Source organism: Oncorhynchus mykiss, chromosome 30 (assembly GCF_013265735.2).
Source record: "Oncorhynchus mykiss isolate Arlee chromosome 30, USDA_OmykA_1.1, whole genome shotgun sequence".
NCBI classification, from domain to species: domain Eukaryota; kingdom Metazoa; phylum Chordata; class Actinopteri; order Salmoniformes; family Salmonidae; genus Oncorhynchus; species Oncorhynchus mykiss.
Genome location: NC_050570.1, coordinates 14,008,745 through 14,032,653, shown reverse-complemented (window position 1 = coordinate 14,032,653; position 23,909 = coordinate 14,008,745). Strand labels below are relative to the sequence as shown.

Here is a 23,909-nt window from a genome sequence, read left to right as displayed (position 1 = left end):
CAAACAAATCCTACATTTTCAAGTAGTTTCAAACACTTGACCCTCCCAAGGTCTGTGCAGCTTCGATGCCATCTTGGAATCCAAACTTGTCTCGTCCTAAATCAGATATTTTGCCCACTTCACCGTCAACCAATCTCGCCAGCTCTGTGACCAGATTACTTATTTGAATGCACTGACGCTTCTTGGTCATTTTTGGCATGCGGCATATTTTCTAGACAAGCTTCATCAGGAAATCTAGTAGAAGCTCCCTGATTAAGCTGGAGAAATCGGATGTCACTTGTTCAACTGCTGTTCAATCTCCGCTTTGATGCTGCTCTGTTCAGTTTTCTTATTCAAAGATTGACAGGTCGTCATTTCTTTAAACAAGGCTGTCAATTCAAGGCTGTAGATTCCAGTTTTTCATTGCCTTGTGCTGTTTAGGTACCTTTATAGCATAGTATTTTTTGTAGCGCTTCATTTGTGCCATAGCATTGCATCAACTTTCTATGCACAGACAAGACCACCTGAAAGAGGTCTGTTGCCTTCAGGCAGACATTGGCTACGCTCCACCCGTTCTTCACCCACACTCACAGAGCACTAGTCAACATGTTAGTCACGTCCTCAAATAGGATCCAGCCAGTTAATCCTTAAGAGTTGCACATGTGCGTCAATCTAAGAAATATAATTTTAAAAACCTCATCAGAATCTGTCAGTTTAGGCCTCCCGGGTGGCGTAGTGGTTAAGGGCGCTGTACTGCAGCGCCAGCTGTGCCATCAGAGTCCCTGGGTTCGCGCCCAGGCTCTGTCGTAACCGGCCGCGACCGGGAGGTCCGTGGGGCGACGCACAATTGGCCTAGCGTCGCCCGGGTTTTGCCATTTATAAACATCAATGAGTTTCTATGGGTTATAATGGTAAAGGGCAAATTCTATATTTTATCAAATAAATAGAAGAAAAAAATACCTAAAGGTCCTACATTTCCAAATCAAATAGCTAAATGATCCATGATCCAAATGACATACAGCCAAATTCTCTAAAAACGACATTGGAGGCAGCTTGTAGTAGAGAAATTAACAATGAATTATCTGGCAATAGCTTTGGTGGACATTCCTTTGCAAAGGAGAAATGCTCACTAACAGGGATGTAAAACTTAGTGGTTTTTTTACACAGAATTAAGAGAAATAAGCATTTTGTGCACATGGGACATTATTTCAGCTCATTAAACATGGGACTAACATTACACGCTGCATTTAGATTTTTGTTCAGTGTTATGATGCAAGGTGATGTGTTGATCAGTCAGTCAGCAGTCCCCTGCACTGTCAGCTGTGTCAAACAAGCCCAATGTCATAAGAGGATAGAACTTACGCAGGTTAGGAGAATCAGGTTTAGGGTTGGCAAAGATTCTCAGGCGAGACTCAAACATGCAACATGTCACTGACATTTGCTCCATCCCTTCTAGCCATGATCCATCACCCACAACTGACCCTGTGATTACTCATAATTCAGTCCCCCACAAAAGGTGAACAGTCAATGAAGACACCCATGATGGCACTGTCAAATGAATAATGAGCTGACAATTAAAGTTTCCCCAAAAAAGTTTAATAACTTGAATACAAAATTGTTGCCAGTGTTTTACTAGGACATAGGCCTATGGAATTCACACAGCTGAAAAACTGCACCCCCCCCCACCCCAAAAAAAGACACTCCCCTTGCCACCAAACTAGTCTTGATGGTTTTCAGCACAAGAAAAGACCTCTGAATTATGAGGATTATTTGTTAGCTCTTGACAAGAGAGTGGGATGGGTACTGGTTGCATACTCATCTACTGGCTTAAATTGAAAAACTGCAGAGAATTGTTGCAATTTAGAGGTTCCACTATAGGGCCATGTGATAATTCACATTTTATACATCACTTAAATCTCCCATCTGAAGTCAGATAAAAAAACTGATGAAAGGGTATGTTCAGGATATACCATGAATAAACTAAAAGTACTGTTAATTACTATAGTTGAAGCATTAGAAAAGACAAGCGCTCATTGCATTTCCATCCGCCCTCTAATAAAATGGAAGTGTGGATTATTCAGAGAAACAGCAGTTATTATTAGGAAGACGTTATTAAATCATAGTTTATTAAAAATGGGCAAGAGGAACATGGGGAGGTCAAAACAAAGAGTTGATCTCCATTACAAACAAAGATTTAGAAACTCCAGCATTCTTAGTGCCGTACGTTTCACAGAAAACGGCATTTATGCTTTAAACAGGTAGAGGGGGATGTTTGGTAGGAGAGTTCAGTTTACCATATTAAAAACCCTAGTGGGTTTTACAGCCAAGAAATTAAAAAAAAAAACATTCAAGCCCATCCAATATATTCACAGACGAAGATATGAGGGGCTATTCAAAACCTGTTTCAAAATGACAGTGAGTCAAGTGCACAGTCAGTCCTCTCATTCTTATCCAACATTTGGAGTCAGGTTAAGGAGGAGTGTGTGTGTGTAGGCGGGGAGGGGAGTGTGTGTTACGTGCTCTTCATCATCTTCCTCTTCTTCAACATCCTCTCTCGCCAGTCATCAGGTAAAGCCTCAAAGTTGGCATTCTTTCCAGCTTTGCCCCTGCAATCCAACAGATAAATCTATTTCTTACTGCCTTTCACCAAAAACGTGTGCATTACAAGTTAAAATATAAAAACCTAATGCATGTCTCCCAACACATAGTTTGCAATCACAGTAATTCAGCTCAGGTTTGTGAAAGTCCTCATCATTGAGAGGCATGTCAAGAAAAACAGCAGGTACACTAAGGAACAGTAACCACTGCTGGACTAGATCAAACAGACTTCTAATTTTTTTTTTAATCAGAGGCTGTATGCATCAAGTGTCTCAGAGTAGGAGTGCTGATGTAGGATCAGCCTTTTAGATCATTATGAATAAGATACATGGACACGCCTACTGTGCGATTCTTAATAAGGCCCAAGAAATGTACAACTTATAAAAATGGGGGGGGGGCTCTTACGTGAGTAACTGCTGCTGTTTCCACTCCTCAATGCTCCTCTTGTTGAGCTGGTCCCTGTCCTCGTCGCTAGAACTAGCCTGCTCCTCCTCGTCCAGCTCTTTCTGGATGCTCTGCCACTTCTTCACCAGGGACGGCATCTTCGTCTTGCTCTTCTTCGACTGGACACAGCAACCAGGGGAATAACGGAGAGAGTGGGGGATTGTCATTTAATGCCATCATTGATTTGATTCTACTAGGAGACGCTTCAAAATATATATATATATATATATTTTTTTTATACATCAAATTAGACTGATCGTTTACAATCCTTTCTCCTCAATGCATAGAACAGATGAAAAGTTAGTCGCATGCGCCAAATACATCAGGTGTAGACTGTACAGTGAAATTCTTACTTACTAGCCCTTAACCAACAATGCAGTTTAGTTTATTTAGTAAATATTTTCTTAAGTAAAAAATAAAATGAGACAGGGGGTACCAGTACCAAGTCAATGTTTAGAAGCTGGGGGTTTAGAAGCTGTTAAGGAGCCTTTTGGACCTAGACTTGGCGCTCCGGTAACGCTTGCCGTGCAATAGCAGAGAGAACAGTCCGACTTGGGTGACTGTAGTTTGACAATTTTTTGGGCCTTCCTCTGACCCGCCAAGTATATAGGTCCTGGATGGCAAGAAGCTTGGCCCCAGTAATGTACTGGGCCATACGCACTACCCTCTGTAGCGCCCTACGGTCGGATGCTGAGCAGTTGCCAAACCAAGTGGTGATGTAACCGTTCAGGATGCTCTCGATGGTGCAGCTGTAGAACTTTTTGGTGATCTGGGGACCCATGCCAAATCTTTTCAGTCTCCTGAGGGGGGAAAGGCATTGTTGTGCCCTCGTCCAAACACACCAAGAAAGTTGTGACCATGATAGTTCGTTGGTGGACACCAGGGAACTTGAAGCCACTAGAGCCCCATCGATGTGAATGGGGTTGTGTTCTGCCCTCCTTTTCCTGTAGTACACGATCATCTCCTTTGTCTTGCTCACGTTGGAGAGGTTGTGGTCCTGGCACCACACTGCCAGGTCTCTGACATCCTCCATAGGCTGTCTCATCATGCTCGGTGATCAGGCCTACCACCGTTGTCGTCAGCAAACGTAATGAAGGTGTGGAGTCCTGCTTGGCCACGCATGTGGGTGGACAGGGAGTACAGGAGGGGCCCCAGGGCTGAGGATCAGCGTGGCAGATGTGTTGTTGCCTGCCCTAACCACCTGGGGGTGGCCCATCAGGAAGTCCAGGATCCAGTTGCAGAGGGAGGTGTATTGTCCTTCGCATAGTGATGAGCTTTGTGGGCACTACGGCGTTGAATGCTGAGCTGTAGTCAATGAATGGCACTTTTGTCCAAGTGGGAAATGGCAGTGTGGAGTGCGATTGAGATTGCATCATCTGTGGATCGGTTGGGGCGGTATGCGAATTGTAGTGGGTCTAGGGTTTCCGGGATGATGGTGTTGATGTGAACCATGACCAGCCTTTCCAAGCACTTCATGGCTACCGATATGAGTGCTACAGGGCAGTAGTCATTTAGGCAGGTTACTGTCGCTTTCTTGGGCACAGGGACTATGGTGTTCTGCTTGAAACATGTAGGTATTACAGACGCAGACAGGGAGAGGTTGAAAATGTCAGTGAAGACACTTGCCATTTGGTCCGCGCATGCTCCGAGAACACGTCCTAGTAATCCATCTGGTCCTGCGCCCTTGTGAATGTCGACCTGCTTAAAAAAGGTCTTGCTCACATAGGCTACGGAGAGCGTGATCACAGTCGTCCGAAACAGCTGGTGCTCTCATGCACGCTTCAGTGTTGCTTGCCTCAAAGCGAGCATAAAAAGTAATTTAGCTCGTCTGGTAGCTCACATTACTGGGCAGCTCGCGGTTGGGCTTTATTGTATATAGGGGTGTGACGTTTAAACTAATTTGGGATCAATAACGTCTAAAATAAAAATCCTAACTGAAACCACCCCCTTTTTGTACAACGTCGTAGTGAAGTTATCACAACTACAATGAATAGATCCTGAGCATCAAAAATACAAATTAATTGATTGAGAGCTTGCAGAGAACAGTCAAGCTCTCAAAGACCATACGTGGCGTTGACAGATTGTTGGCCATCCATTAACATGCTGTTATTGAAATTAGCCATCACATTTATGAGAAGTGGGACATGAAGTACATACAAAAAAAAAAATGGAGGAGAGGCACAGGAGAATCTAAAATGGCATTAATACCATCGTTGCTGAGTGGGTGAAGGACAGCAGTTAGGTGAGCGCCATTAGGTAGGGTTTCCACAAGTTACCACAGACATAAAATCAAAATTGCCTACATTGTAAAAATGTATGAAAACAGGAAATTGTAGAAGTAGGTGGGCTTTATGACTGTGGCTGTGGTTACTCGTGACGACCAGTAGGTAGGTAGCCAGGACTGCAGTAGATTGAACTGCATTGTCCCCTAGCGGTTAGACGCAGAACCATATCTGGATTGTGAATTCGCATCATGGCGATTCTTTTTAAAATGGTTAAAATGTCAAGCATTTTTTGTCACATTACTAATTGGATATGAAAATAAAAAAACACCCACCTTATCCTTCTTTAGTTTCTTGGTCTTGTCCGTTAGCAATGTTTTAAACCCTGTGGGGTCCAGGGCAGAGGGGGCCTGAGCGGGGGGTAGCGGGGGGCGGGTAGGGGGAGGTGGGAGAGGTGGGGCCACGGTTTCAGAAGGCAGTGGCGGTGTAGCTACCGCAGACTCACCCCAGTAGGCAGCTCCTGACATCACAGGACAGACCACAAAAGTCAACTATTTGATACAAGCCCTACACAGTTTAATTGCAAACCATGTGATCTCTAAACACCACACACCTATACTGTGAGACACTAGTGACCTTACATCTCCCATCAGAAAAATACTTCAATCACAGTAATTCAGTACAGGTCTGTGAAAGTTCTCATCATTGAGTCCTGTTACTTCAAGAGTAATGTTGACGTTGTCAGTCTGCTGGTTTTCACGTTATTGCTTTTTACCTGCTGTGGCGATGGTCTGTGTGTAGAGGATGGCGCTGCTGCCAATGGTTACAGCCTTGGTCAGCTGACCTGATCCTGAAGCCTTGCGTTTCTGACTCTTACCCAGCGAGGCTGTAGACTCCACAACCTGAGGACAGAAAATACTGAAACAGATTAGCTTACAGTAAAAGCCCATCTTATGCTAATGTACATCTCCGATCAGATTTTTTGGGGGTTGCAATCACATTCATTCAGTACCGGTCTGTGAAAGTTATTATTTAGAGTTACGTTAACAAAAACCAGCAGGCCCACTGACTGGTACTTGGCAACTGCTGGACTAAGCTGTCATCTAAAAAAGTGTTCTTAGTCTAATCACAAGACTACTAGATGACATTTGAGGTCTGGATTAGTAGAACGGTCACATACCTTTACGCCAACAACACCCGGAGGGAGTGGAGGCTCTGTTCCAGGTGCTGGAGGCTCACTGTCATCATCCTCCATCTCTACCTCCTCTATCTCTCCATCATCCTCCAGGGGAGGAGGGGGGAGAGGGGGAGGTGACTCTGGGGGTGGAGGGGGAGGCGGGGGGGAGTCGGCAGGGGGAGGGGGCTGGTCAGGGGGAAGTGGGGGCTGAGGCACAGACCAATAGGAGGGAAGGCCAGGCTGAGGGGGGACAATGGGTGTGAAGACTGAAGCTCCTGCAATATGATAGAAAATATATAAAAGCTGGGGTTAGTTGTGTACCCTTTCTTTGTCAGAAGGGAGGAGTAAGGTTAACCAAATATTGACAAGTTAGTAATATATGACAGTGGCAGGTTCCATAGCTCAAGACTTGCTAGTTAGCTGCTGAAAGACAAATGTGCTAAGCTGTCCATCTCCCTTCAGATTTTTTTTTGCAATCACAGTCATTCAGTACAGGTCTGTGAAAGTTCATCGAGAGTCATGCAACTAGCCAACTAGTGTGGTTCAAGGCCAAGAGATTCATCTGGACCTGTAGATACAGTGGCTGTTATGGGCCGTTAAGAAGACAGTGAAGGGTCTTGGTGACTGACCTGCAACTGCGAGCCCACCAGTGGGTACGGGCGGGGGTTTGGGGTCCCCATGTATGGATGTCTTGGTATTTTCTACTTCTTCCACGTCTTCCTCTGCTGGGAAGTCCCACTGGGAGGCACTGGTGCGGTCATTGGTATAGAAATACCTCCTCTGCTCTCTAGAAGGAGGGAGAACAGAGATACAAGACAGTCTCAACAGCTGGCCTCATAACTGGCTGAGTCGCTGTATACTTGAGGGGGGGGGGGTGGGGAATAGGGAGATGGGACTGCCACAGAGGGGGAATGTTGGGCTGGACAGCCAGGTTAGCCATCCAGGAGAAGGGACGGATTGGATTGATGGGGAACCCACCTTAACGCTCTCAAAACCAAATTAACAAACCAAAACAAACAGCTTGGGTCCTGTAAAGTCGATCAAAGCAGGGTTCAGATGTTCACATAATGTTTGTCATGACAACATACACAAACAACCTTTTGCCCCCCAAACATATATGCCAGAGATATAGGCATCTTCATCATCAACTCAACAACCAAATGCAAAGAAACTAAACACTTTATACATGTTTTTTTTACATCAGAAATATCTATCAATTTTCAGTCAATCAAGGAATAAAAACAGGAAACATATGAAATAGAGTTGGTCTGACCTGCTGGGTCCTCGTCAACGCTCCGTCTTCGCTTTAACTGAAACGGTTTGTGACACTTCTCGTTTCCGGGGGGTCACTCTGTCGCCCAGCAATGCATTCTGGGGCTGTAGTCCTGTAAAGTGCAAAGCTCTCGCGCACAACCACCTTCCTAGCTACCGTACCCCTGTTCCACTAAGTGGACCCCCAAAGCAGTCTACAGAGCTCCCCACCAAAATACAAGATCCAGAGTCTGGGCTATGGTTGGACAGGACGTCCTATCTCTGGTGGTAGTGTTGGGGGATCAGGCTGCTCCCTTATCACAACTGGCAGTGCAGAGTGCCAGCATTGCATCACAGAAACCTTGAGTGTCTCCATTTCATGTAATCCACAGATTGGTTAGGATCTCCCCCATATCAGGTTAAAAAGGTGGCGACCCCAGCTCTGAGGGGGTCGTTGTCACAGGGGTTGGGGGGTGGGGTGATTAAAGATGTTAAAAGGTAAGGAGCGCGTACCTGTCCCAGTGGCACGACCAGCCTTTAGGGGCGGCGTTAAGTTCGTAATGTTTTATGTGCTCAGCGGCTTCCTGCAGCCTGCGGCGGAGATAGATCCCGTTCAGAGCCCCCTCCCGCCAGTCAGCGATCCGCGTCTGACAGAAAGGAAGGGAAAAGAGAGGGGGGGGAGAGACAATGACTGTTAGGCATACACCTTGTTTTCTAAAATGAGGATGGTGATCAAATTAATAAAAAAATCTCCCATCAGAACAATAACTTGCAATCAGTCAGTACAGGTCTGTGAAAGTTCCCATCGTTGAGTCATGCAGCTAGCCAACTAATGCAGTTTTAAGGCCAAGAAAATATCATCTGGACCTGAAGATATAGGCTGTCATTGTAGGAAAACTATGACAGACTATGGTCCTCCTACCTCAGTCTGTAACAGAAGAAGCTGAAAGTTGGAGATAGTTTTCTTGTTGATCCCCAAAAACTCCATCTTGCTGGTTAAGGTGTTGGCAAGTTCGCCAATCTGAAACTGAACATTCAAAACATTTGATTAATTAGTTAGCCACCAGTTATTTTAAAATCACTCATGACTAGGCACACAGTTCTCATGCCAAGGCCCTACTACGAAGAGTTAAATTGGTGCGAGAGTTGATAAAAAGTTTCAGTACCTTGAGCTCTGGAGTTTCGACTTCCTCCTTTGGTGGCACATTAGGAACCGTTTTGTCCCCAGTTTCCTGGTCCTCCTCTTCCCCGGCCTTCTCTGGGACTTTGGAATGTGCTGCAAAACATGCATAAGAGGACTTGTATTAAGGCTAACCCTACATGTGTATGACAGTTGGCCTGGGCAGCATATCAGATCTTAAGGCCTCAGGACTCAACATTAACGCTGTCCGCTTGCAAGGGGCAAGTTAAAAAAATATAACACCTATTTTTTATTTTTGCAGATTACAGATCCGTTGCCTGAATGGACAAGTAAAAAAGATCATACAAAAGTCATAATATCAAAAACAATAAAAAAAAAAAAAAATAATAATTGTAGGCCTGCATTGACAGGCATGAGCAGTCTTTCATTTGAGATCAAAGCGAGACGCGTTTGCACATTTGTTGATAATTGCTAGTGAGTTATTTGCCCAGTTTAGCCCATTTTGTTTAAGCAATAAAACCAATGCTGCATACTCTAGTTGTAAAACACTCTATTGGCCGTGTAATTCTGAGAAAGTAACTCCTATGCTGTCAAGAACTCCTCTGAACAATCAATTACTGAATTAGCTACCTTACCAATCTTAGCCATTTCATTCCAGGTTCACTGAACGAGTGAATTATTTCATCAAGACATACTGTAAGTAGTTGGATGTAATTGTAATGTGTCAGGCTTTTGAGCCAGTCTCACTTGAACATACCACATTGTAAAAAGAGTAAAAATAAATCAGTTTTGGTGTCATCAGTGCTGGTGTTTGAGCAGGGTTGGATGAAAAGCCTGCACACCCAGTAGCTCTCCAGATGGAGGGTTGACGGACCACGTGTTTTAAATAGTAGCCCATCAGTACAGTATTTTACTATGTTGGGGGGTTAAGTGCCTTGCTCAAGGCCACAACGGCAGGAGATGTAATACATGACATCAGATCAGCAGCCTTCCATTGTCAATACCAGTAATAATGTTATTTTGTGAAGTGGTTCCTTGCAACATACAACAATTTTCAGTTACCTTTTTGGACCATGGTGTTAAAGACCAAGTGACTTGAGCTTAAGTCCTACTTGTTCAAAAGACTAGTGGGTAAAAAAGTGAATGTCCAGCACTGGTCCTAGAGAAGAGTTTACATCCCAGGATGAACCACATCAGAACAATATAATAATGTAATCTGCCCAGAGTTTGTGTATCTGGACTGGATCGCATGCTAACGGTTCTCCAGACACTCACCTGTGTCTGGGTCTTCCCGTGTATCTGAGTCCCTGCTGTTTGAATCGGGGCTGGCTGCTCTGAGGAAGGCCGTCTTCCACATGGCCTTTTTCGGAAGCAGGCTACGAGGCCCGGTGGCGGCCTCCTGACTGGCCTCAGAACAGGGGCTGGAGCCCCCCACACTGCAATCGCCCTCTTCCAATGCCCGCAGCTCAGCCTAGGGGGCAGAGCGACAAAAAGAGGAAAGAGACTCATGTTGGATTCGTTGTAAAGGATAACTCCCAACTGTACACACTAGTTCTGCACGTGTTGAATTGTCAACATTTGTGACCTTTTCAAAAGAGTAACAATATATAAACTTGCTTGACACATGCAACATCCCTGGTTAAATAAAGGATGAATCAAATATAAGCTCACCTTTTTCCTGTCCAGAGCCAGCTCCAGCTCCATGGTGTCCTCTTCTGTCTCCTCTGCATCAGAGTCCTCCTCAGACTGGTTCCTGCTGCATTGGTCTCTCAGTGGGTGTGTGGGGGTGTCTGGCTCATTCAGTGGAGGAGCAGGGGACCCTGGGAGGCTATCCTCCAAGCTGTTCTCCCTCTCCTCCAGCCCCCCCACCAGCCCCCCCACCAGCCTTTTCCGCCACTTCTCCTCCGCTTCTTTCACCTCGGCAGGGATGAGGGGACCGAGGAGGGAGGCTGCCACACCATGACGCTCCTCTTCCTCACTGGTAAGGGCCACCACACTCTCCATCACTTCCTGTCAAAGAGACACTCAAAGTAAGACATACACAGTCACACTTTTGCCAACAAATGGGCAGTCAAGTACTTTTTGGGGATTCACACTGAATCACTGAGCACAAAAGTAGTCAAATAACTCACCTTTTTTGTCTTGGATGTTAGGGAACTAACAGCAGTGGAGTGTTGTTCAGCATAGCATCCTGCACTCTGTGTAGCTCCATTGCCATTGACTGTTGAGCTACAGGGGATGAAACAGAAAACAGATAAAAACTAAGAACAAAACACATTTCAGAGTCATGCTATAGCATACAAATCCACTTGTATGACTAACATTCAATATTATGTTGTACCATCCACTAACACCTCACATGTCTGTGTACTGCTGCAGGCTCTGCACCTGGTGGGCTAGTTAGTAGAGTTCGACAAATAAAAAAAAAATCGCCATGGCCGATTTCAAGTTTCATAACAAATCGATAAATCTGCCCTTTTGGACGCCGATTATGGCCGATAACAGTGCAATCCACGAGGAGACTGCGTAGCAGGCTGACCACCTGTTACGTGAGTGCAGCATCAAAAGGACCTTGTGGCTGCAAGGAGCCAAGGTAAGTTGCTAGCTAGCATTAAACCTATCTTTCATTTTTTTTTTTTTTTTTAAATAGCACAATAGTTGCAATAATGTACCTAATTATAAACATCAATGCCTTTCTTAAAATCAATACACAAGTATATATTTTGTTAACCTGCATATGTAGTTAAGAAATTCATGATAGCAGACAATATTAACTAGGGAAATTGTGTAACTTCTCTTGCGTTCAGTGCAAGCAGAGTCAGGGTATATGCAGCAGTTTGGGCCGCCTGGCTTGTTGAACTGTTGAAAGGCCATTTATTCCTAACAAAAGACTGTAATTCATTTGCCAGAATTGTACAAAATTATGACATAACATTGAAGGTTGTGCAATGTAACAGTAATATTTAGATTTAGGGATGCCACCCGTTAGATAAAATACGGAACAGTTCCATATTTCACTGAAAGAATAAACATTTTGTTTTCGAAATTATAGTTTCTGGATTTGACCATATTAATGACCAAAGGCTCATATTTCTGTGTGTTTATTATAATGGAGTATATGATTTGATAGGGCAGTCTGAGCGGTGGTAGGCAGCAGCAGGCTCGTAAGCATTCATTCAAACAGCAACTCTCAGCAATGCTGGGATGCACAGCGCTGTTAATGACTTCAAGCCCATCAACTTCCGAGATTTGGCTGGCAATACTAAAGTGCCTATAAGAACATCCAATAGTCAAAGGTATATGAAATACAAATGGTAGAGAGAGAAATAGTATACCTACAACCTAAAACTTCTTAACTGGGAATATTGAAGACTCATGTTAACAGGAACCACCTCATGTTCTGAGCAAGGAACTGAATTTTTTTTTTTTTTTTACATGGCACATATTGCACTTTAACTTTCTTCTCCAACATTGTGTTTTTGCATTATTTAAACCAAATTTAACATTTTTCATTATTTATTTGAGACTAAAAATATGTTATTTATGTATTATATTAAGTTAAGTGTTCCTTGTTCATTCAGTATTGTTGTAAATGTCATTTATTGCAAAAATAATAAATAGGCGGATTAATCGGTATCGGCTTTTTTGGTCCTCCAATAAATCGTATCGGCGTTGAAAAATCATAAAATCGGTCGACCTCATTACTACCAGGTAGTAATTAACATCTCACCTGTCTGTGTACTGCTGCAGGCCCTGTACCTGGTGGGCCAGGTAATAAGGCAGCTGCCAGGCCACTTCGTTGGTCTGAGTGTTCCAGTAGTAGTAACATCCTGTATTGTCATCCCACACCTCCTGCCAGTCCCCCATCTCCAATCCTCCCACTGGTTGACAGGAAACAAATAAGGAAGGAACTCTAGATCAGCAGAACCGCACACTTGACATGTCATAAACAATGGCCAACTGAACTTCTCAGGTAAGTTCTACACAAATGTATGAAATACAATAAAACCTGTCGTCACCTCCAGCGAGTGAAGTATGGGTATCGTACTGGAAGTCCGCCCCAGTACTCTCAGGCTCTGTCCCCATCTCAGAGGCATGTTGCTGGGCTTTGGGTTCTGGACGAGGTGGGGTGGGGGCTGGGGCCGACGGATCCCCTGTGGGCTCCTCTGAGCCCGGCTGTGTAGTGATTGCATCAATTTCCTATTGGGGGGGGGGAACAGTTAATTGGGTTTATTAAAAGGATAACACTTGCCTAATGACATTAACAAATCAGGGAAATAAAGGCCAACGCGTGGCGATCACTTGTATAGCGTCTGATTCGCACCTGAATCAGTAGACTAATCCATTGCGGAAGCTGCGGGGATGGCACATCACTCTAGACAGGCATCAGCAACGTAAGGCACGCGAGTGCCGCAGGGGAATTTGCCTTGGCATGCCAAGCAAGTTGATAAAAAAGGACAAAAAGTGAAATTGCATTGTTTTCCATAAATGGCTACTGCCTTGGACCAGACACCGTTTGAGAGAATATTCCGGTATGTGTGAAGGTACGGTATGTGTGAAGATAACATGTCTTAGGTATAATTTTTAAATGTTGAGTCAACTCATGCGCATTAAATTGTGTCATAACTTCATTGTGTGAATTGTATCATTCACTGTTACCTATTTCACCAGTAGAACAGAATTTACAGTTAATTCCCATAAATGAGTGTAAACAGATTAGAAATTATGTTACTCAATTTAATACATTATCATCCTTTACCATTCTCATTGTTGGAGTGGACAAGTTGTTTGCAGAGCTCACAACCTACACTACACGTGTGAGAAACAAGTTTCAGTTTCATTTTAAATGGTCAATGTAGTTATTGTATTGTTTGGAGCACTCCTGTCAATGTTGAGTAAGGAACCGTAGGCCTAGGCTACACGACCTGCGCACAAATGTATACATTAACCCATTTGGGGATGTCTGGTAGTCTTAACTCACAACCACTAATGACCCGTGGAGCTTCTCAAAGTAATCTCTTCACCTCAAAACAGCAAGTAAACTAAGTGTTTTTAAATCCATTGGGAACAATAGTCTTTCCAGCGCTCTCTTTCGATAGCCACTGAACCTCGATGTGAAATTGAAAGATATCATGCTCTGATCAGGTGGAAACGTAATTATTACTGAACAAAAATATAAAATGTAACATACAACAATTTCACTGAGTTGCAGTTCATAGGGAAATCAATTGAAATAAATTCATTAGGCCCTGATCTATGGATTTCACGTCATGGACATGGGCCCACCCACTCGGGAGCCAGGTCCACCCACTGGGGAGCTAGGCACAGTCAATGATAATTAGTTTTTCCCTGACCAAAGGGCTTTATTACAGACAGAAATACTCCTCAGTTTCATCAGCTGTCTGGGTCGCAGACGATCCCGCAGGCAAAGAAGCCGGATGCGGATGTCCTGGGCTGGCGTGTTTATGGTATTTCTCTCTTCCAAAAGACAGCACCAATGTCCCCAATCACCACCCTGGGGGCTTTGGGATACTATTTTAGACCAGAGGAAAGAGCACCTCCTACTGGCCCTCCAACACCATTTCCAGCAGATCTGGTCTCCCATCTACAGACAGACCCGACCAACCCTGCCTAGCTTCAGAAGCAAGCCAGCAGTGGGATGCAGGGTGATATACTCCTGGCTAAGAGAAATTAACATTACATTTGCCAACAGCTGTAGTTGACATTCCTGCAGTCAGCATGCCAATTGCACACTCGGTCAAAACACCTGTGACATTGCGTTGAGTGGTAAAACTTCACATTTTAGAGTTGCCTTATTGTCCCCAGTACAAGGTGCATCTGTTTAATGATCATGCTGTTTAATCAACTTCTTGATATGCCACACCTGTCAGGTGGATTAATTATCTTGGCAAATGAGATATGCTCATTAACAGATGTAAAAAGATGTGGGCACAAAATTTGAGAGAAATAAGCTTTGTGCGTATAGAACATGTAATTTCAGCTCATGAAACCAATACTTAACACGTTGCGTTTATATTTTTGATATAGAGTACTAGTCAAAAGTTTGAACACCTACTCATTCCAGGGTTTTTATTTTTACTACATTGTAGATAAACAGTGTAGACATCAAAACTATGAAATAACACATATGGAATGATGTAGAAACCAAGTGTTAAATCAAAATATATTTTATGAGATTCTTCACCCGTTGCTTTGACCACCCTTTGCTTTGACAGCTTTGCATACTCTTGGCATTCTCTCAACCAGCTTCATGAGGTAGTCACCTGGAATGCATTTCAATTAAACAGGTGTGCCTTGTTAAAAGCTCATTTGTGGAATTTATTTCCTTCTTAGTGCATTTGAGCCAATCAGTTGTGTTGTGACAAGGTAGGGGGGGTATATAGATGGTCTTTTACCAAATAGGGCGATCAAGAACAGCTCAAATAAGCAAAGAGAAATGACAGTCCATCATTACTTTAAGACATGAAGGTCAGTCAACACGGAAAAAATCAAGAACTTGAAAGTTTCTTCAAGTTCAGTCGCAAAAGCCATAAAGAGCTATGATGAAACTGGCTCTCATGAGGACCGCAACAGGAAAGGAAGACCCAGAGTTACCTCTGCTGCTGAGGATAAGTTCCAGCCCCCAAATAAATGCTTCAGAGTTCAAGTAACAAACATCAACTGCTCAGAGGAAACTGCATGAAATCAGGTCTTTGTGGTAAAATTGCTGCAAAGAAACCACTACTAAAGGACACCAATAAGAAGAGACCTGCTTGGGCCAAGAAACACAAGCAATGGACATTAGACCGGTGGAAATGTGTCCTTTGGTCTGATGAGTCCAAATTAGATTTTAGGTTCCAAATGCCGTCTCTTTGTGAGACGCAGAGTAGCCGCATGTGTGGTTCCCACCGTGAAGCATGGAGGTGGTGTGATGGTGGCACTGACGGTGATTTATTTAGAACTCAAGGCACACTTAGCCAGCATGGCTACCACAGCATTCTGCAGTGATACGCCATCCATCTGGTTTGCACTTAGTGGGACGATCATTTGTTTTTTCAACAGGACAATGGCTATTTGACCAAGGAGAGTGACGAGTGCTGCATCAGATGACCTGGCCTCCACAATCACCTGACCTCAACTCAATTGAGATGAGTTGGACCGCAGAGTGAAGGAAAATCAGCCAACAAGTGCTCAGCACATGTGGAAACTACTTCAAGACTGTTGGAAATAGCATTCCTCATGAAGCTGGTTGAGAGAATACCATGAGTGTGCAAAGCTGTCAAGGCAAAGGGTGGCTACTTTCAAGAATCTCAAATCTATTTTGATTTGTTTAACACTTGTGGTGGATGAATCAGAATTAGTTGGGTAACATAAGTAATTAAGATGTCTTATCTACACAATATTCTTATGTGATATACTTTATTAGAATGTATTTCTTTGGACTCTAGTTTTGGCAGTTGCATTTCTTCCCTCAGCTGGGGCTCAGTCACTTGGGGCCCAGAGAGGGGAGAGGTCAGGCTTGTCTTTTACATGTCTCTGGTGCTATGCAGAATATCAGAAAGGGATGAGGACAGGATGGAACATGGTCTTCATATGTGAATGTGTCTTTACCTATTAAACCATGTGAAGGGATGGCGTGATTAATGGGGAACCAATTACTTGTCTCCACAATGTCTGTGAGCAAGTCACTCCCTCCTTTGGCATTGGGGGGAGGTGTAGGGCAGTGTCTGGAACCCCTTTATGTCCTCTCTGATGTTGCACTTATCCTGGGATAGTGTATGACCTAGAGGCTCGCTCCCCTCAGTGAGCATGTCCAGGAGAGGGGTCAAGAGGGGGTTTACTTGAGATGCGAGTATCTAGAGTTGCCAATTAAGTTATGCCATTGGATGTGGTAATGGTTCTGTGCTATGAAGTACCAGGAACAAGATTAGAACCTCGTCTTAAGGACCAAACTGAACAATAATTTATAGCGAATATTATCTGTTATACTCCTTTCTCAACTGTTCCTAAGATCTGTGGTTCATCATGTAAGTTGAGAGGGGTGTGTCTTGGCTATAAAATATCTTTGTACTTTTGTTGGTACTTTCAATGGTTCATTAGAGATGGCTCATCATTGAAAGTCAAATGCTATTGCAAAGCTCTTATTAAAGATGTAGTTTAAGTATAACTGACTGGTGTGTGAAGTTTGTAACTCTCCTCATTTGGTAAAGCAGAAATAAGCCACCACACACTTTTTTGGTTACTACATGATTCCATGTGTTACTTCATAGTTTTTATGTCTTCAGTATTATTCTACAAATGTAGAAAACAGTAAATTAAGAAAATGAGTAGGTGTCTAAATGTTTGACTGGTACTGTATATCCGATTACTTTTTATCCCTTGCGCAAATACAGCAGTGTCTGGAGCTCACTGAGGAAGGAAACTGAGGTACCAGAATAGTTGATACAATGTTTATGAGCTGTCACCAGCCCCAGTTGATACAATGTTTCAAGTATGATGCAGACAGGAGGAGTAGAGGGACGAATGTGATTGAACGAAAATGAACAAACCTCCAATATGATTCATAGGAATTATATATATTTTAAATCAGAATATTTTCTACCTGCAATGTTTGTGTTGGCTTTATGTGGGCTATTTTTACCTAGATGGCAATAAAAACATTTTTTTAACAAAAGTGTGCATATGAAAAATCAGAAGTGGCAGCCAGATTGGTAGAAACTGTAAATTGGCACTCTACATGAGAAAGGTTGCCAACCCCTGGTGTAGCATATTACAGGCAACTTCAGGAGCGTAATGGCAGAATCAGCAAAGGCCAGCAGGAGGAGGGCAAGGAACAGGTTCTGGTCATCTTTATCTGTCTACCTCGAGTCATGTGTGTATTAATGATGTCACACAGTGCCCTTAACAGACAAGCTTGGTGCATATAAACTCAGCAAATAAAGAAACGTCCTCTCACTGTCAACAGCATTTATTTTCAGCAAACTTAAGAGTGAGTATGTGTAAATTTTATGAACATAAGATTCATCAACAGACAAACTGAACAAGTTCCACAGACATATGATTAACAGAAATCGAATAATGCGTCCATGAAAAGGGGGCGGGTCAAAATAAAAAGTAAGTCAGTAGCTGGTGTGGCCACCAGCTGCATTAAGTACTGCAGTGCATCTCCTCATGGACTGCACCAGATTTGTCTGTTCTTGCTGTGAGATGTCACCCTACTCCTCCACCAAGGCACCTGCCAGTTCCCAGACATTTCTGTGGGGGGGGGCGCCCTCCGATACAACCGGTTGACGGTACAACCGTCCCAGACGGTTGAGATCCGGGCTCTACGCTGGCCATGGCCGACCACTGACATTCCTATCTTGCAGGAAGGGTACCATGAGCCTGCATGAAGGGTACCACATGAGGGAGGAGGATGTCTTCCCTGTAACGCACAGCGCTGAGATTGCCTGCAATGACAACAAGCTCAGTCCAATGATGCTGTGACACACCGCCCCAGACCATGACGGACCCTCTACCTCCAAATATATCCCGCTCCAGAGTACGGGCCTCGGTGTAACGCTCATTCCTTCGACGATAAATGCGAATCCGACCATCACCACAGGTGAGACAAAACCGCGACTCGTCAGTGAAGAGCACTTTTTGCCAGTCCTGTCTGGTCCAGCGACGGTGGGTTTGTGCCCATAGGCAAGATTGTTGCCGGTGATGTTTGGTGAGGACCTGCCTTACAACAGGCCTACAAGCTCTCAGTCCAACCGCTCTCAGCCTATTGCGGACAGTCAGAGCACTGATTGTGCGTTCCTGGTGTAATTTGGGCAGTTGGTGTTGCCATCCAGTACCTGTCCCGCAGGTCTGATGTTCAGATGTACCGATCCTGTGCAGGTGTTGTTACATGTGGTCTGCCACTGCGAGGACGATCAATTGTCCATCCTGTCTCCCTGTCTTAGGCATCTCACAGTACGGACATGGCAATTTATTGCCCTGGTCACATCTGCAGTCCTCATGCCTCCTTGCAGCATGCCCAAGGCACGTTCACGCAGATGAGCAGGGACCCTGGGCATCTTTCTTTTGGTGTTTTTCAAAGTCAGTAGAAAGGCCTCTTTAGTGTCCTAAGTTTTGCCTACCGTCTGTAAGCTGTTAGTGTCTTAACGACCATTCCACAGGTGAATGTTAATTAATTGTTTATGGTTCATTGAACAAGCATGGGAAACAGTGTTTAAACCCTTTACAATGAAGATCTGTGAAGTTATTGGGATTTTTTACAAATGATCCTTGAAAGACAGGGTCCTGAAAAGGGGACGTTTATTTTTTTGATGAGTTTAGTTGATTTATTAAAACATATTTTTTGTCTCCATATAGAGACGCAGCCTGTTTTTAAACAATTGCGATTGGTTGAAAGAACAGACTACTGTTGACCCAAAACAAATGTGGGGTCGGGGACAGCCCTAACAGAAATAGAGTATTGATATACTCACAGCCATGAAGTTGGCGAGTATATCTGCAGACTGGTGTTGGGTCCTGACAGAGGGAGGCTGTGGGTCGGCATCCTCTTCGTCATCACTGTCCTCATAGGCCCCCAAGAGGGACAGACCCTCTGAGGAGAAACGCAGAGTCACTGGTCAGGTGTGTACATAGGCAACTATGCTTGTGCGCACGATTAGTAAACAGCCCTGAAGACATCTTGTGTTACCTCCCCCAGCTAATGCATAGGCTTGAGCTCAGCAGGACAACAGTTGTCTGGCAGGAGACCTGGGTTTGAACCAAATTCACACAAGCAGATGTGCCAGGACGCACACACCAATATGGCATAGAGTGCCTTCAGAAAGTATTCATACCCCTTGACTTATTCTATATAGTGTTACATCCCGAATTCAAAATCAATTAAATACACAGACAACCAGGTTCTCTGTGATTTTTTCCTGTGCTTAGTTCTATTCCAATTTTTTTTAATCCTAAAAAAAAACTCTATATGAAGAGTGGTACTCCGTGATGTGTTGGATTTGACCCAAACATCGTATTCAGGATATAAAGTTCATTTATTTGCAATTTTTTTTGCAGTATAACTTTAGTGCCTTATTGCAAACAGGATGCATGTTTTGGAATATTTGTATTCTTTACATGCTTCCTTTTCATTTGGGATAGTATTGTGGATTAACTACAATGTTGATCCACCCTCAGTTCTATTACATCCATTAAACTAAATATTTTATAGTCGGTCATCATATGCTTTATAGTGAAATCCATGAGCGGTTTCCTCCCTCTCCGGTAAACTGAGTTAGGAAGGCCGCCTGTATCTTTGTAGTGACTGGGTGTATAGATACACCAACCAAAGTGTAATTAATAAATGTCACCATGCTCAAAAGGATATTCAATGTCTGATTTTTTATTTTAACCCATCTACCAAAAAGTTGATCTTCACGAGGCATTGGAAAACCTCCATGGTCTTTGTGGTTGAATCTGTTTGAAATTCATGGCTCGACTGAGGGAACTTACAGATAATTGTATGTGTGGGGTACAGAGATGAGGTAGTCATTCAAAAATCATGATAAACACTTATTGCACACATTGATTCCATGCAATTTATGCTATTAGTTGTTAAACAAACATTTACCCCTTAACTTATTTAGGCTTGCCATAACAAAGGGGCTGAATACTTGACTCAAAATGTAAACGTTTCATTTTTAATGAATTTGTCATTTTCGAAAAAACACAATTCCCCTTTGACATTATGGGGTATTGTGTGTAGGCCAGTGACAAAATCTCAATTTGATCAATTTTACATTCCGGCTGTAACAAAACGTGGAACAAGTCAAGGGATGGGAATACTTTTTTTAGGCACTATCTTACCTGTGGCCTTAACGGGCATCCTCATTTCTGTGGTTACTTCTCTTGGAAAACTGTATTCATCCCCGTTACCACCCTCCTGCTCGTCTGCAAAACACGCATAATTGCAATTGTTAAAATGGCTTATTTAGCTGGCTAGACATGTGGCCTGGATTGAGCAGAGGGCTCAGTAGAGCAAGTCTAGCTACCATTGATAGGCATAGCTAATTGTAGAAATTGTCATCGTGCTAGTTTGTGTAACGTGTTTGGTCACAATCAGACAACAGGCCGCACGAGACAACAAATCGCTATTTGCGCAATATGTTAGCCTAACATATTCACGTTAACTAGCTAGGTAGCCTAGCCAGCTAACACTTTAGAAAACGCGAAACACCCCAAAATCTACAGTGTTGCATTTGTTGCTTCTGAACTAGTTATTTAAATATAGTGAAGAAGTAAAACAATGCATTCATTTCCGGAACATAACGTTACATTTTGAACGACTGACTAGCCAACCTAGCTAGGCTACGTCACCAGCTAGGCCAGTTAGCTAGCTTCCACAATGCGTGATCAGGGAAAAATGGGCCCGATTTTGATCGAATCATCCACCGACCGAAAACCAAAACATAAAATATGATATTGTCGTCGTGTTTTTACCTTCGGATGCTGAACCTAAAGAGTCTTCTCTTCCACAGACGGCCCCGCTTCGAGGTGGGAAAAGCTGCAGTATTGTTCTGCGTCCTCCTGTTCCTGTGCGAGTTTTCTTTCCCATCGCTGGTCTCTGGTCCCACTGAGGTATATGGGTGCAGCGTCTATGCACTAACCCACCGAGCCAAAGGCATTGCTGTTTGTACCGTTGAATTTTTTTTAAGAAACTATCCACAACACATCCGGTGTCAAAGGGAGGGTATTTGTACAAAAGTTCTAATGCTGTTTTATAAGAACTGTTTTTGTGTATTTCTTATATTTATATTACTTGTGTATAGGGAACATCATTGAGAGAGATGACATACGGAAGTCCTGTAGGCGTTAGTAGTAGATTACATACATTTAATTTGTGAACATTTGATTGAATTAAAGTAGTAGAGTCTAAATGAATTACATTCATATGTTTGCTATATTTCAAGACCAAAATCACCATCATGATAATTATAACTTCATCACAAGCTTTTCTTACAATAGTGCACTGCCAAAAAAGTGTGATAACTAAAAAATCTTCAACATGATTTGATTAGGCAACATTTGTTGTTCTTGTAGCCTACTACTCAGTCTCAGATAACACAATATTCCACTTGTGTGTCATATCTAGAGCTAGTCTCATACAGCTGTTTTTATTTTATTTTATTATAGATAAGAAGCTCCTGTGATAATATTAAAACCCATTTAAAGTATTTGAGTCAAATATATGGCCCTATCTGTCAGATAACCTAAATTATGCATAACTCTGGATGAAAGGTGCATAGCTTGACTTTAGCCATCCATCATAGATATTAATCACCTCACAGAAATAAGCCTTGGCAGGTAGGAACAGTTTTTCATATGCTAGAGAATTGTGGAAAATTAGATAGGTCTATGTAAAGTCATTAGTTAACTGATTAGTCACTCAAAAAGTGGCTCTGTGAATTATAATAGCCTATGACGAAATTATCTGTATTGAATCTTTTTATGAAAATAATGCCTACTCACAATACTATACAGTACATAATAAGCATTCGGAAAGTATTCAGAGCCCTTGACTTTTTCCACATTTTGTTACATTACAGCCTTATTCTAAAATGGATTAAATATTTTTTCCCCCTCATCAATCTACACACAATACCCCATAATGATAAATGACAAAAAACAGAAATTCCTTATTTACATAAGTATTCAGACCCTTTGCTATAAGACTCGAAATTGAGCTCATGTGCATCTTGTTTCCATTGATCATCCTTGAGATGTTTCTACATTTTGATTATAGTCCACCTGTGGTAAATTCAATTGATTGGACATGATTTGGAAAGGCACACACCTGTCTATATAAGGTCCCACAGTTGACAGTGCAAGTCAGATCAAAAACAAGCCATGAGGTCGAAGGAGTTGTCCATAGAGCGCCAAGACAGGATTGTGTCGAGGCACAGCTCTGAGAAAGGGTACTAAAACATGTCTGCAGCATTGAAGGTCCCCAACAACACAGTGGCCTCCATCATTCTTAAATGGAAGAAGTTTGGAACCACCAAGATTCTTCCTAGATCTGGCCGTCTGACCAAATGGGGGAGAAGGGCCTTGGTCAGGGACATGACAAAGAACCCGGGCTCCAGAGTTCCTCTGTGGATATGGGAGAACCTTCCAGAAGGACAACCATCTCTACAGCTCTCCACCAATCCGGCCTTTATGGTAGAGTGACCAGACGGAAGCCACTCCTTAGTAAAAGGCACATGACAGCCCGCTTGGAGTTTGCCAACAGGCACCTAAAGGACTCAGACCATAAGAAACAAGATTCTCTGGTCTGATGAAACCAAGATTGAGTTCTTTGGTCTGAATGCCAAGTGTCACGTCTGGAGGAAACCTGACACCCATCCCTACGGTGAAGCATGGTGGTGGCAGCATCATGCTGTGTGGATGTTTTTCAGTGGCAAAGACTGGGAGACTAGTCAGGACAGAGGGAAAGATGAACGGAGTAAAGTACAGAGAGATCCTGAATGAAAACTATTTAATCCATATTAGAATAAGGTTGTAACATGTGGAAAAAGTCAAGGGGTCTGAATACTTTCCAAATGCACTGTACAGTAAGTATGCTGTCCCCAGCAAAGGTTCATGAATAGAGTCATCTGGCAGAATTTCCTTCCCACTGGGCACAGACTGGTTGAATCAACATTGTGTCAATGTAATTTGTCAACGTATTGTGATGTCGAATCTACATGGAAAATACATATCATTTGAAAAAATTAATCAAAGTAAATTGTTGTTTTGAGGGTGAAATTTCAACCACATGATTGTCGTAATTTTAATACATGCAAACCTTGTGTAACACGTGTTGAGTTTGTACCATTGAAACAATGTCAGATCTTCAATTGTATATCCACTATCAGAATTAAAAAACTATAGGCTGGGCAGCACCTCTTACTTGACCTATCTACAACAGCTATTCATTTGATATCCCATCCAGGTTTTTTTTAAGCAGGCCCAGTCCTGCTTAGCTTTGATATTTGACACTGAAGACTACCAATGTGCTATCATGATATTGATAGATCTATTAATAATTAAATATATTCACTGTTGCTCTTAGAGTATG

At 43.1% G+C, this 23,909-nt stretch overlaps 1 protein-coding gene across 2 annotated transcripts; it reads right to left on the bottom strand.

The window, feature by feature from the left end:
• Nucleotides 1-1,553: 1,553 nt before the first annotated feature.
• On the bottom strand, nucleotides 1,554-21,546 carry fnbp4 (formin binding protein 4). Of its 2 annotated transcripts, XM_021598914.2 has the most exons (17): nucleotides 21,293-21,546; nucleotides 20,660-20,743; nucleotides 19,288-19,406; nucleotides 12,832-13,012; nucleotides 12,543-12,693; nucleotides 10,945-11,041; nucleotides 10,484-10,822; nucleotides 10,088-10,283; nucleotides 8,838-8,947; nucleotides 8,594-8,698; nucleotides 8,185-8,318; nucleotides 7,050-7,207; nucleotides 6,424-6,695; nucleotides 6,019-6,145; nucleotides 5,579-5,763; nucleotides 2,983-3,140; nucleotides 1,554-2,585 (listed from the first exon to the last, which is right to left on the bottom strand). In XM_021598914.2, exons 1-17 carry the CDS (start codon nucleotides 21,405-21,407, stop codon nucleotides 2,492-2,494), a joined length of 2,625 nt encoding a protein of 874 aa, XP_021454589.2. In that variant the 5' UTR covers nucleotides 21,408-21,546; the 3' UTR covers nucleotides 1,554-2,491. The 2 variants fall into 2 exon arrangements, with proteins under 2 accessions (XP_021454589.2, XP_021454590.2); XM_021598915.2 differs by lacking the exons at nucleotides 20,660-20,743; nucleotides 21,293-21,546 and adding an exon at nucleotides 13,137-13,238 and having other exon boundaries at nucleotides 19,288-19,412.
• Nucleotides 21,547-23,909: the final 2,363 nt, after the last annotated feature.

Excerpts from the sequence above, each read along its gene's own strand:
- fnbp4 (XM_021598914.2), bottom strand. The coding sequence starts at position 21,407 with ATGGGAAAGAAAACTCGCACAGGAACAGGAGGACGCAGAACAATACTG. Across the intron at positions 6,696-7,049 it reads TGGTGGGCTCGCAGTTGCAG|GAGCTTCAGTCTTCACACCC; the intron begins GTCAGTCACCAA and ends ATCATATTGCAG. Across the intron at positions 3,141-5,578 it reads AGAAACTAAAGAAGGATAAG|TCGAAGAAGAGCAAGACGAA; the intron begins GTGGGTGTTTTT and ends TGCTGTGTCCAG.